At 42.6% G+C, this 12,500-nt stretch overlaps 1 protein-coding gene across 5 annotated transcripts in view; it reads left to right on the forward strand.

Annotated features, from left to right (window-relative positions):
• Nucleotides 1-366: 366 nt before the first annotated feature.
• med25 (mediator complex subunit 25) overlaps nt 367-12,500 on the forward strand; it is an 18,287-nt gene continuing 6,153 nt past the window's right edge. For 2 of the 5 annotated variants that reach the window (XM_083566901.1, XM_083566903.1), the window contains exons 1-15: nt 367-556; nt 2,573-2,714; nt 2,852-2,897; nt 2,973-3,097; nt 3,191-3,289; nt 3,886-4,006; nt 4,098-4,254; nt 4,353-4,501; nt 4,604-4,664; nt 4,938-5,212; nt 6,168-6,269; nt 8,992-9,077; nt 9,421-9,478; nt 10,279-10,386; nt 11,526-11,699. In XM_083566901.1, coding sequence (XP_083423027.1) covers nt 2,578-2,714; nt 2,852-2,897; nt 2,973-3,097; nt 3,191-3,289; nt 3,886-4,006; nt 4,098-4,254; nt 4,353-4,501; nt 4,604-4,664; nt 4,938-5,212; nt 6,168-6,269; nt 8,992-9,077; nt 9,421-9,478; nt 10,279-10,386; nt 11,526-11,699 — 1,698 coding nt within the window. In that variant the 5' untranslated portion in view covers nt 367-556; nt 2,573-2,577. Of the gene's footprint in view, nt 557-599; nt 686-2,572; nt 2,715-2,851; nt 2,898-2,972; nt 3,098-3,190; nt 3,290-3,885; nt 4,007-4,097; nt 4,255-4,352; nt 4,502-4,603; nt 4,665-4,937; nt 5,213-6,167; nt 6,270-8,991; nt 9,078-9,420; nt 9,479-10,278; nt 10,387-11,525; nt 11,700-12,500 lie in introns of those variants that run through there. The other 3 variants (XM_083566899.1, XM_083566902.1, XM_083566900.1) reach the window with 3 other exon arrangements.

The following is a 12,500-nucleotide window of genomic DNA, read 5'->3' on the forward strand; positions in this document are numbered from 1 at the left end:
AACTTCTCCAAATTCTGAAGAAATAAAACCCAACTCGGATCTTGTCTTTTTTTTTTTTTTCTTTTTGCTGTAAATTCCACAATCTCGTCCTAAGAACAATTAACAATTTATACATTTCACAATAAGACATTTTCTGTGTTTTATTTGGTTAATGAAACCCCAGATCAGTAAATAATCATCCCAAATAATATCAGTAATATTTTATAATCATCCTATATTTAAAGTGTTTACATGTTTAAAGTGAGGAATTAGTTGTTAAATAGACAGATATTGTATATTATTATTGTTGTCGTTGTTTAATTATTACAGTGAATAGCAAAGAATATCGCTCGGTAATTGACTCGTCGTCCTGCTCGCCGTGTTCCTCCCCCGGGCAAAATCCAGTCCTTAGTGTCGATAACCGAGTAGCGAATCTTGGAGTGTTTTGTTGCTATTACGGCTCTTCATCACTTCCTATCATGTCCTAAATCCACGTAATGAATAAATGAATCGACTCTAAGAGCTGGAATTTGTTCGATCCGGATTTAATCGTGTTTTTGTGGTGTTATTCATTCAGGTAAGTAGCTGGATCGGATATATCTCTGCTACTGAGTGAATTTCGTGAGGTGATTTAACTGAAAGGGTTTAGCATGTGGGCTGTGTCCTGAATCGCGCGTCTCTGACTATGTAGGCGCACTGCATTCAGGTTTGTACGAACGGCTACCTAGTGCCCTTCGTGTTCTATTATTAGCTGTTTGGGATTCGGCCGCGGTGATTCGGGTTGTAGCATGAACGCGGGCGAATCTGCTTTTTATAGCGATGATAAATATTTTGATTTGGTTTTATTAGTGTTATTACTCTTATTTGGTTTCATTAAAGAAACAAGCTTACTTTTTAACCAAATTGCGTTCCAAATGCACCCGAGTGTGGTGTCGAAAAATGTTTGTATTACATAGGGGTGTAACGATACACGTATTTGTACCGAACTTTTTCGGTACAGGGCTTTCGGTTCGCTGCACGCGTGTACCGAATGCAATCCTTTTTACGTTCCTTCACAAACATATTAAGTGGTGGACTTGTGTGTATATAAAATAAACTAGAGTTCACACAGAGTCACTGTGGCTACTCAGCGTAGCGGAAACAGTACTAGAAATACGATTTGTAGTGCGTTGTTTTGAGCCTGACTGAAATTACTAGCGATGTGAGTTCTTTAGTGTTTAATGTCCAGCTTTTAAAAGGAGAAAATCGTGACAATTCCACATATCGAGGAAGTAAATAAATGACTACTAGAAGGAATGAAGTCGTTTGTTAAAGTATGTTAAAATAAGTAGAACCGTTAAATAGGTCTTTCGAAAATTACACACACACAATTGTGTTCTCCAAACAGAGTTTAACAAATGTTAACAATTAAATACAATTTTTTTTTTTACGTTTGTATAATTTTATTTAATTAATTTAATTTGTGCAGTTTAATTCGATTGCTTAATTGAATCAATATAAAAAAGTATTGCATTAATTACAAAAATTTAAACTGTTGATGTTCGCAAATGTTCATAATAATAAAAAACTGCGTTTATTAAAATACACAATTTTGTGTAACGTTACACCCCGAATATTACACAATCAAGTAGGGATGCATCGAAATCAAAATTCTGGGCTGAAACTGAAAATGGCTTATTTGAAATGATTTTAAAATACTTTATAAATAATTGTTCGTTTTTAAATTAGACTTTTTAAGTTTGTGAAATTGTATTAATGTAAACTGAAAAACTACAAACCAATAAAATAATTACACTTTGAACTTTTTCTTGAAAGTGTCAACAAATTGGGGGAAAAAACCCAAAATCAAACAGAGTATTAAACAAAAATTCTTTAATATATTCTTCTCCATTGAGTTCTTTTTAACAAAATACAATTGAACAATTATTGTGCAGAAAACAGCAGTAACACAAACTAGAACCGACCTCAAACTGTAAACAACAGATGCAGCCACAAGTCGAGAACAAAGTTTTTAAGGTTGAACACATTTTTTTTTTTCAGTAAAAGTAGCAGGTTTCACTTCAAGCACAACAGCTGCTCAGATTTCTGGCAGGAGAAATGGTTCCTCTTCTCATTGAGAACATGAGCTGCTGCACTGAATTCCCTTTTACTCTCTGTGCTGGTGCTTGGGGCAGATAAATACCTCTTTCTTCATGCATCAGTAGTCAAGTAGATTCAGCCAATGAGTAGTTCAGCTCGATACGTGTTATTGGATTTGACTGAACGACATTTTTTGATGAAAATTCGGTGCATCCTTCTAATCCAGGCTAATGGAGCTAACAGGTAATGAAAGTTCATGGTTTCTGGTTTATCAGGGTGCAGACTGGTGTGGAGATGGAGATATGATTGTTTAATGCAGAACCTAAAAAAAATAAAAAATGCGTGGTCAGACGTTTTTTTCACTTCTCCGCTCGTTAGTTAATTGCCCGCTGATTGGACCCTGGACAGGCCACACCTACTGGACCCAATCGAGTTTTCTTACGAGTTTGTTGATTTGTTACTGATGTATCGGGTTCAATCCAAATAAAATCTAATCCAACCCCTTCGTTCCCAGAGCTCATGGTGACCCTGATGGACTCGGTGCCCAAACCGGGCTCCTCGCAGGTCTCGGACGTCGTGTTCGTTATCGAGGGCACGGCCAACCTCGGGCCGTACTTCGAATCCCTGCGCAAGAACTATATCCTACCGGCTATCGAGTGAGTTCCAGACTTCAGTAAGGAATAAAACACATCGTAGATGTAATGGGAAATGAATCGGTGCTGATTTGATGTGAGGAGCCAATCAAAATCCGGTATTCGAGTACCAACCTAACTTACTGATCATGTGACCGCAGGTACTTTAACGGAGGCCCTCCGGCGGAAACTGACTTCGGAGGAGACGTGAGTAGGATACTCGTCATTTCTGTTCTTCTCACTGAGTAGCGTATACTGACTGAGGAACGTTCTCTCTGGCAGTATGGAGGAACCCAGTACGGCCTGGTGGTCTTCAACACGGTGGACTGCGCTCCTGAGTCTTACGTCCAGTGCCATGCCCCGACAAGCTCCGCCTTCGAGTTTGTGTCGTGGATCGACAGCATCCAGTAGGCCCCAACGTCAGATCCGAATCTAGAGAAGATTCTTTTCCTGAAAGCCCCAAACCACGTCTGCTTACGTTCCTCATTGTGTGTTGTAAGGTTTATGGGAGGAGGAGCTGAGAGCTGCAGCCTCATCGCTGAGGGACTCGCTGTTGCACTGCAGCTGTTTGACGACTTCAAGAAAATGAGGGAGCAAATGTCAGTGTTTTATTGTTGTATTTTCTCTTTTTTTTGGCTTATTGTACATCCAGGAAAAGGCATGTTCCATTATCAGAGGTGGGGGTGTGGCCTCTGTGTAAAAGTTTTAAGAGGGGGTGTGGCCTCTGTGTATTAGTGAAATTAGAGGGGTGGGCCTCTGTGTATTAGTCCAATAAGAGGGGTGTGGGGGTCTGTGTATTACTCTAATTAAAGGGGGTGCGGTTTCTGTGTATTAGTCCTATAAGAGGGGGTGTGGCATCTGTGTATAAGTCCAATAAGAGGGGGTGTGGCCTCTGTGTATTAGTCAAATTAGATGGGTGTGGACTCTGTATTTGTCCAATTAGAAGGGGTGTGGCCTTTGTGTATTAGTCAATAAGAGGGGTGTGGCCTCTGTGTATTAGTTCAATAAGAGGGGGTGTGGCCTCTGTGTATTAGTTCAATAAGAGGGAGTGTGGCCTCTGTAATAGTTTTTTAAGAGGGGGTGTGGCCTCGGTAATAGTTTTTTAAGCGGGGGTGTGGCCTTGGTGTTGTAGTCTAAATATAAGGAGTTGACTGACACTGATAAATTCTACTGCCGTTCTTCTCTTGTGTTCCAGCGGACAAACTCACAAGGTGTGTGTGCTGCTGTGTAACTCCCCCCCGTACCTGCTGCCCGCTGTGGAGAGCGTCAGTTACACGGGCTGCACCACGGACAGCCTGGTGCAGATCATCCGAGACGTGAGTCACTGCAGGAAGGCAGATTTCAAGATCTCGTGGTTTTCTGATGGTCCTAAGGTTTGAGCTTAGAACCTTCTCTTTTCCCCTGCAGAGAGGAATCCATTTCTCCGTGGTCGCCCCACGGAAACTCCCGGCTCTCCGAGCTCTCTACGACCGAGCGTCGCCTATAGGAGCACCTGAGCCTTCGCACCCGGACTACAGCCAAGACCCGTTTCACATGGTGCTGATCCGCGGCATTGCACTCCCGGGTAACGCACCGCATTTCACACGTTCCCCGCGTATGCCCTTTCTGGTCCCGAGCTCTCCGCCTCTTTAACGTTTATGACGATGATGTCTTTGTGTGCAGTCGCTCCTGGAGGTGGTTCCGGTTCCGTCGCCCTCAAACCCTGTCCCGGCATTCTGTCCCAGCAGCCTTTGCCTAGCAATCAAACTCCCATATGCTCCGCCCCCCAGCCTCCTCCTTCAGTCAGCACTACGCACACGTACCCAGGAAATGTGAGCTCACCAAAAATATTACAATGGTCTTAGAGATGTTTTTGGGAAACGTTTGTGTGAACATCGGTTCTCTCTGCTTTTCTCTCACTTTCGGTTTCTCAGTCTCTGACCGCGGCGGCGGCTGCAGCTGCAATGGCCGTGGAAGCCGCCAGCAAAAGTCGATGTGAGTCTGCGTTTATTCTTTTTTTGATCATTCACCTTGAAAACTCTGATACTCTGATAGGAGGCATCCTGCATCTTCTAACCTGCTAGTAGCCTAATTAAACACTAGCTAGATAGTTAGCTAGTCAAGGAAATCCGTCTACACACGGTGTCATTTTCCTGGTCTCAGGTCTCTTCCAGAATTCAACACGCTCCCCTATGGGCCTCAAGCAAAGAACGATGCTACCACCCCCATGCTTCAACGCCACAAAGTTAATTATTCCTCTTTTTTTAGTCGCAGGTATGAGCGGCGGCCCCCCTTTCAGCACCCCGCCGACTCTTCCGTCAGTGGGCGGAGTCAAATTACCGCCAGTCAGCCAGCCCAGCCTATCTACGGTCACCACAGTGTCCACACCCATGATACCACAGCAGCCAGCCCCTCCCCCGGTCCCACAGCAGCCACAGGTCATGCCCCCCGGGCAGCCGATGGGCAATCAGCAACCGCCTCAGGCTCTCCAGCAGCCGCCTCCGACCAATCCGCAGGCACCGCCGGTTTCTCAGCCTGGCATGGTGAGGCAACGTGACCATGAGTGTGAACGCATTTGTTTCTCTCACAGGACGTTCATAATCTTTCTTTCTTCCTGAACGATATGCTACCAGAGAACCCCACCACGTAGCGACGAAAGGTCAAAACCAAGGTCAAAAAAACAAAACCAATAGTTTAGAAGGTCCTTTGTCATTCTACAGTACGAGAGCGGCCTCTAGAGGCAAATCGTTGACAGTGCGTTTGTTTTGACGCGTGAGACTTCGCGCTGTACCACGTTAGTTTATAGTGCATTAACTAGAGTTAAATAAATGATAGATAGGATTAAAATGCGGATTGTTTGGATACGGTCGAGTGCATAAGTTTGCGCACCCCACTTTCTTCGTTTGAAATAATTACATTCGTCTGACAGTTTTGTCTCCGTCACTGAATAAACGTTACGTCACATTCTCAGACGTGTCGCAGCGAATTGATTGATTGGAACTCGCCTCGTTAAGGAAGTCTAACGATTGAAATCAGTCCTGATGCCTGACGAGATTCACCTGAAAACGAAAAGCGGGAAACATTGAAAAAGATGTTTTACACCACGAGTCTTGTTTAATTAATGATACTAACATTTATTCAATCATTCATTATGAATTAGTTATTTGATATTTTAGAGTGTGACAAAAGGCTAATAATAATAATAATAATATAATTGAGAATAATAGCAGGAAATGATATAATGATTATCTAAAAAATAATATTATTAAATGCATGTTGAATTTTTTCACAGAAAATAAGTGTTTTTTTAATGAGTGTCATTTTAAGGGAAAGTGGCAGCAAACTTTTATGAAGTTTTAATAATTATATAATAATTAACAATAATTATTTATTAATTAATTTTGGTGTAATGATAAAATGAATAAAAAGCTAAAAGTTGATACGTTTTGGTGAAGCACTGATTTGTTGATTTTTTCCTCTTCGATATCATCATTTCAGTCTGGAGTTTCTGTGCCGCAGCAGGGAGCCAACCCCATCTCTGTTCAGCAAAATGTTCCCAGTAAAGTGGTGGCCTGGAGTGGCGTTCTGGAGTGGCAGGAGGTGAGGAAACGTGTGTGTGTGTGTGTGTGTGTGTGTGTGTGTGTGTGTGTGTGTGTGTTACATCATATAGCTTTGACGAGTCTCTGAAGGACCACATTTTAGCTCGGATTGATGAGCAGATCAGGTAAAGACTCGCTTACAAGAATTCACCAGCTGTTTGAACGTGTCACTAATGAACACGTGATATGATATCTCCAACTCGTTATATAGGTAGAAACCCAACCAATCAGCGAGGAAAGCACCACTTCTAATTTCACACACAGGTTTTCTTCAGATCAACACCACAAAAGCCAAACGGAGCTGGGGGGTGCCAACACTTTTAATCTCCATTAGTTGATAGTGTGATGGAGGAAACGTTTTTTTAAAAACGAATGATGTTTGATTAGATGGCATTAATGATGTAATGACTCCCTTAAGAAGAAATGAAATAGTCGTGTTTTAATCAAAATACGACTATTTCATTTCTTCTGTATTGAACTGTTTGGGGGCGGAGCTACGTACGATCAGGAAATGATTCAGACCAATCAGATAGCGGTCTGATAGTCCACGAAAGCTAGGGTTCTGAGGTAAATTGGTAAAGACATGAAATTGTCGCTATGGCAACCTTTAAAATCGAATGCTACCTCATTGGCTGGCGAAAAAATTAGAAAAAAAATCTCCTAGGTAGGACCCGCCCCCTTTTCCTCTTGCTAATTTGCATATTCATGACATCCTGCTATTTTAATGCGACTTTTTTTTTTTCAGAGAAAATGCAAACGTATTTATATATACAGTACTTTATATTGGCAAAAGTATTGGGACACCTGAATTCCCTGAAATTGTCAGCACACCTGTTGCAGGATGTTTTTAGAAATTCTCCCTTCACTTGTAGTAGGAGATAGAGGAGCTGTAGAGCTTCAACCCTGTTCAACACGTTTGGGATGAAAGTGGCCTCCTCACCTTCTCAGCTGCATCACTACCTGACTTTACTAACAGCCTTTTAGCTGAAGGAATTTCTACCAGAATCCAGTGGAACGTCGTCCCAGAAGAGTGGAGCTCATTATAACAGCAAATGGAGAATAAATGTTCAAAAAGAAGCACATCACAGTTTTATGGTCAGGTGTCCACAAATTAATGATCACTGCTCAATAAACTGTTTATTTTACTTGGAAAAAATCAGATACATTTACATAAAACATTCCAACCTTTTAGATTTATTTAATTAATTAATTCTTCTACTAATGAGAAGAAGGAGAATGAAGATGAGGAGGAGGAGGATAAGGATGATGATGAAGATGATGATGATGATGATGAGGAGGATAAGGATGATGATGAAGATGATGATGATGAGGAGGAGGAGGAGGATAAGAATGATGATGAGAAGGATAAGGATGATGATGCTGATAAGGATGATGATGAAGATGAGGAGGAAGATAAGGATGATGATGAAGATGCTGAGAAGGATAAGGATGATGATGAAGATGAGGAGGATGATAAGGATGATGATGAGGAGGAGGATGATAAGGATGATGATGAGAAGGAGGAGGAAGATAAGGATGATGATGAAGATGAGGAGGAAGATAAGGATGATGATGAAGATGCTGAGAAGGATAAGGATGATGATGAAGATGAGGAGGATGATAAGGATGATGATGATGATGAGGAAGATAAGGAGGAGAATGAGGAGATAAGGATGATGATGAGGAGAAGGATAATGATGATGATAGGAGGAGGAGGATAAGGATGATGATGAGGAGAATAAGGATAGGGATGAGGAGGAGGATAAGGATGATGATGATAGGAGGAGGAGGATGATGAGGAGGTGGAGGATAAGTATGAAGATCATTAGGAGGCTAAGGATGATGATGAGGAGGAGGATAAGGATGATGAGGAGGATATGGATGATGATGGTGGTGAAGATGATGATGAGGAGGAGGATACGATGATGGTGAAGATGATGATGATGGTGAAGATGATAGGAGGAGGAGGATACGGATGATGATAGTGGTGAAGATGATGAGGAGGAGGATACGGATGATGATGGTGAAGATGATGAGGAGGAGGATACAGATGATGATGGTAAAGATGATGGTGGTGGTGGTGATGAGGATGTAGAGCGTTTAAAGACGTTACCAGGAGACGCAGGTGCAGTAATGAAGCTTGGATGCCGTGTTTACATCCACCATCAATAAAAGTGATTAATGGAGCGGAATCGTGGGATTGATTGACAGCGACATGTACCACACACTGTCTCTCACTGATTAGGACATTTCAGTAGCGCTGTGTGTGTGTGTGTGTGTGTGTGTGTGTGTGTGTGTGTGTGTGTGTGTGTGTGTGTGTGTGTAGGGAAATATCTCACAGCTGATTTTATTACCCACGCTGCACCTCTGGGAACCCCAGAGAGCTTCATTTGTGTTTTTTATTGGCCAGTCGTCAATCATTCAATGTTCCTTCACTAAAAGAAACGTGGGACAGACGTGTGTGTGTTCTCTTGCTTGCCGATGTTCCTCTTAACGTCCATGCCGAGACCATTAGGCTTCTCCTGATTGGTCATTGATCCACCATTAATTTGTTATCGACGAGGGAGGAAAGGGGCTGTGTGTGTGTGTGTGTATGGGGGGGTTTGGTGTATCGATGTAAGATGTTTCATCTCTCGCCTCAAGCTTCACCATCAATCTGTGTCACTGAGACGTGTGTGTGTGTGTGTGTGTGTGTGTGTGTGTGTGTGTGTGTGTTTGAACAGAAGCCCAAAGCCTCCTCCATTGACTCCAACACCAAACTGACTCGCTCGCTGCCCTGCCAAGTGCAAGTCAACCAGGGAGAGAACCTGTGAGTATTATTACACACACACACACACACACACACACAGACACACACACACACACACACACACACACACATACACACACACACACACACACACATACACACAGTGCATATAGAACTGTTTTCTTTTTACGTGTGGAACAGAGTCAAGATTGGAGTTTCTTTAGGAACGTATTAAGTGGCGGACCACAAGTTTGTTGGTCTCAACAAACTTGTGCGTGTGTGTGTGTGTGTGTGTGTGTGTGTGTGTCATGCTTGGTCTGTGCGTGTTCAGATTTACGTGTTGAATATCTGTACACGTTTCTGTTGATGATGATGATGATGATGGTGTTTTTTCTGATCGCAGGAACACGGAGCACTGGCCTCAGAAGCTCATCATGCAGCTCATTCCTCAGCAGCTCCTGGTGAGTGGGAGGGGTTTAAACACCAAAACCCTTCTGTTTTGTCAGGACGTATTTGAGGCGTGACGTGATCACGTGATCTCGGTCAACAGGAGGGACGTTGTGGTATATTTATCTAGGATTCAGTTCCCCTTGTTTCCCGATGGAGCCGTGGGTCACATGATCACAACATCGTGTGTGAGCAAATGAAAATAACCGGGTTTAGTCATGTGACACGTCATGTGATTCGTTTAACGCGAAGTTCAAGAAGAAGCACAATGCTCAGGTGTCCACAAACTTTTGGCGGTAAAGTGTGGGGGCGGAGCAAAAGCGTTTGGAAACAGTGAAATGAGAGCAGCGTTTCCAGATCGAATCTCATCCACCCGAGGTCCAGACGGAAAGCTTCCTGCGGCCAAATTCCTCTTTTCAGCACCTCTAATCGCACACTTAGGAGTTTAACACGAGCGTGAAATATTCCTTTAATTATCTCTCCATCCCCATTAGAGCTCTGATTTGCAGACATTGTTTCCTTTTTCAAATCTTTCCCAGGTTCCTCTCCTCATCGTTGATTTACAGTAAAGCAATTTTGAATTTATACAAACTGTGTGCGTCACTAGTCTCCACCCCCTCACACACACAGGTCTGGAGAAGCCCCGCCCACTATTTTGTGTATAACCTGATTAAAAACCGATGCAGAGAGTTTATAATGATGTCCTGCAGAAACGCTCAGGTATCTAATCGCGCGTGTGCGTGTGTGTGTGTGTGTGTGTGTGTGTGTGTGTGTGTGTGTGTGTGTGTGTGTGTGTGTGTGTGTGTGTGTGTAGACCACTCTGGGTCCTCTGTTCAGGAACTCTCGCATGGTCCAGTTCCTGTTCACGAATAAGGATGTGGAGTCTCTGAAGGGGTTGTACCGCATCATGACCAACGGCTTCGTGAGTAAAACGAAGTATTATTTACTGTATTATTTTGTGCTTTTACTCGAATGTAAACAATGAAATCAAATAATCATAATTCATCAGCGCTTTAAACGACTGGAGCTCTGTAGGAGCGTGGCCTCTGTCAGTATCCTGGAAAGGTGGGCGTGGCCTCTGTCAGTATCCTGGAAAGGTGGGCGTGGCCTCTGTCAGTATCCTGGAAAGGTGGGCATGGCCTCTGTCAGTATCCTGGAAAGGTGGGCGTGGCCTCTGTCAGTATCCTGGATAGGGGAATGCTCTCTGTCAGTATCCTGGAAAGGGGGCGTGGCCGCTGTTTGTTCTTTGAATCGATACAATCCATTTTGTTTCTCGGTTTGTTAAGGGGCATGGCCTGTGTGTGGGTGTGGCCACAGCGCTTGTTATATTATAGGAGGTGTGGCCTAAGTGCGTGCTATATGGTAGGAGGTGTGGCCTAAGTGCATTATATGTGGGAGGTGTGGCCTAAGTACAGAATATATTGTGGGTGTGGCCTAAGTGCATGATATATTGTAGGAGGTGTGGCCTAAGTGCATAATATGTTGTAGGAGGTGTGGCTTAAGTGCAAGATATATTGTAGGAGGTGTGGCCTCAGTTATTGCCTTCATGTCACTCAAAGAAGAGGGTGTGGTATGGGGCTCAGTGAACGAGTGACTTTTCAGTACTTTAGAGTGAACTCGGGTAGAGGGGTGACTTTTTCTCCACACACACACACACACACACACACACACACACACACACACACACACACACACGAAACTAAACAGAAAACACTGAGTCAGCTTTCGCTGCAGTCCTAGAGATCTTGGAAAATTACTCACTCAGGAGTCTAGAGCTCCCTGAGCTGTCCACTAGAGGGTGTGTGTGTGTGTGTGTGTGTGTGTGTGTGTGTGTGTGTGTGTGTGTGTGTGTGTGTGTGTGTGTGTGTGTGTGTGTGTGTTTGAGGCTCTTCAGGACACTGAGGTCTCTGTTATAGATGGTTCAGTTGTCAGAGGAATGAAACATTATTAAACACTCGCTCAAGCGTCTCACTCTCTCACACTCGCTTTCAGACCCAATCTGTAATACTTACTGTGTGTGTGTGTGTGTGTGTGTGTGTGTGTGTGTGTGTGTGTGTGTAGGCGGGCTGTGTCCATTTCCCCCACAGCGCTCCGTGTGAAGTGCGAGTCCTCATGCTGCTTTTTTCGTCCAAGAAGCGGATTTTCATGGGTTTGATTCCGAACGACCAGAGCGGCTTCGTCAACGGCATCCGCCAAGTTATCACCAACCACAAACAAGTGCAGCATCACCGCACGGTGACACACACACACACACACACACACACACACACACACACACACACACACACACGCCCTGGCATCCTTTACAAATCTTTATTTCCCTCACATTTATAAGTAACCTATAAAATGTAAATATTTAATTATTAAATTATATTATATAATTATTATCATATATTGATATAATAAACATTCTAATCAATTGTAAAATACATAATAATATTATGATTATTATTATTTTTATTTTTTTTCCTGCAGTGGTTTTGTTTCTATTTATTTATTTTGTATTTAAATTTTTTTTAATTTTTTTTATTGAATTATATTTTAAACAATATTTCCAGCAATATGCCTGAAAATTTACCATAAAAATTTGCAAAATAAAATAAGAAATAAATAAAATTTTAACTTTCATTGGATATATAATACATGCTTATTATTTTATTATTGTTAATAATAATAATAATAATAATAATATTAATAATAGTAATTAAAATGTCAAGACTGCCACAGGGAGTTGACTAGGGGCTGACGATTAGTCAAGAGCGCCAGAGTTTAGCGGGCGGTGCGTCAGTAATAATGGTCCGTAGGGAAACACAGTGCTCTGTGTGTAGTTAAATGGACTAAACAAAGCGTTGAGGCAGATTGATTTTCCTCGATGAATTTTTGTAATGGAATTACTGGAGTTACTCGCGGAATCGTTACTGCCCTGAAGTCAATACACATATTAACACTAGTCAAATATAAATGTGTGTGAGGGCATGTGAAAGTGAATGAATACATGAGTGTGTGTGTGAAAGAGTGAGTGTGTAGATGTGTGTG

Source organism: Silurus aristotelis, assembly GCF_946808225.1.
Source record: "Silurus aristotelis genome assembly, chromosome: 17".
NCBI lineage: Eukaryota > Metazoa > Chordata > Actinopteri > Siluriformes > Siluridae > Silurus > Silurus aristotelis.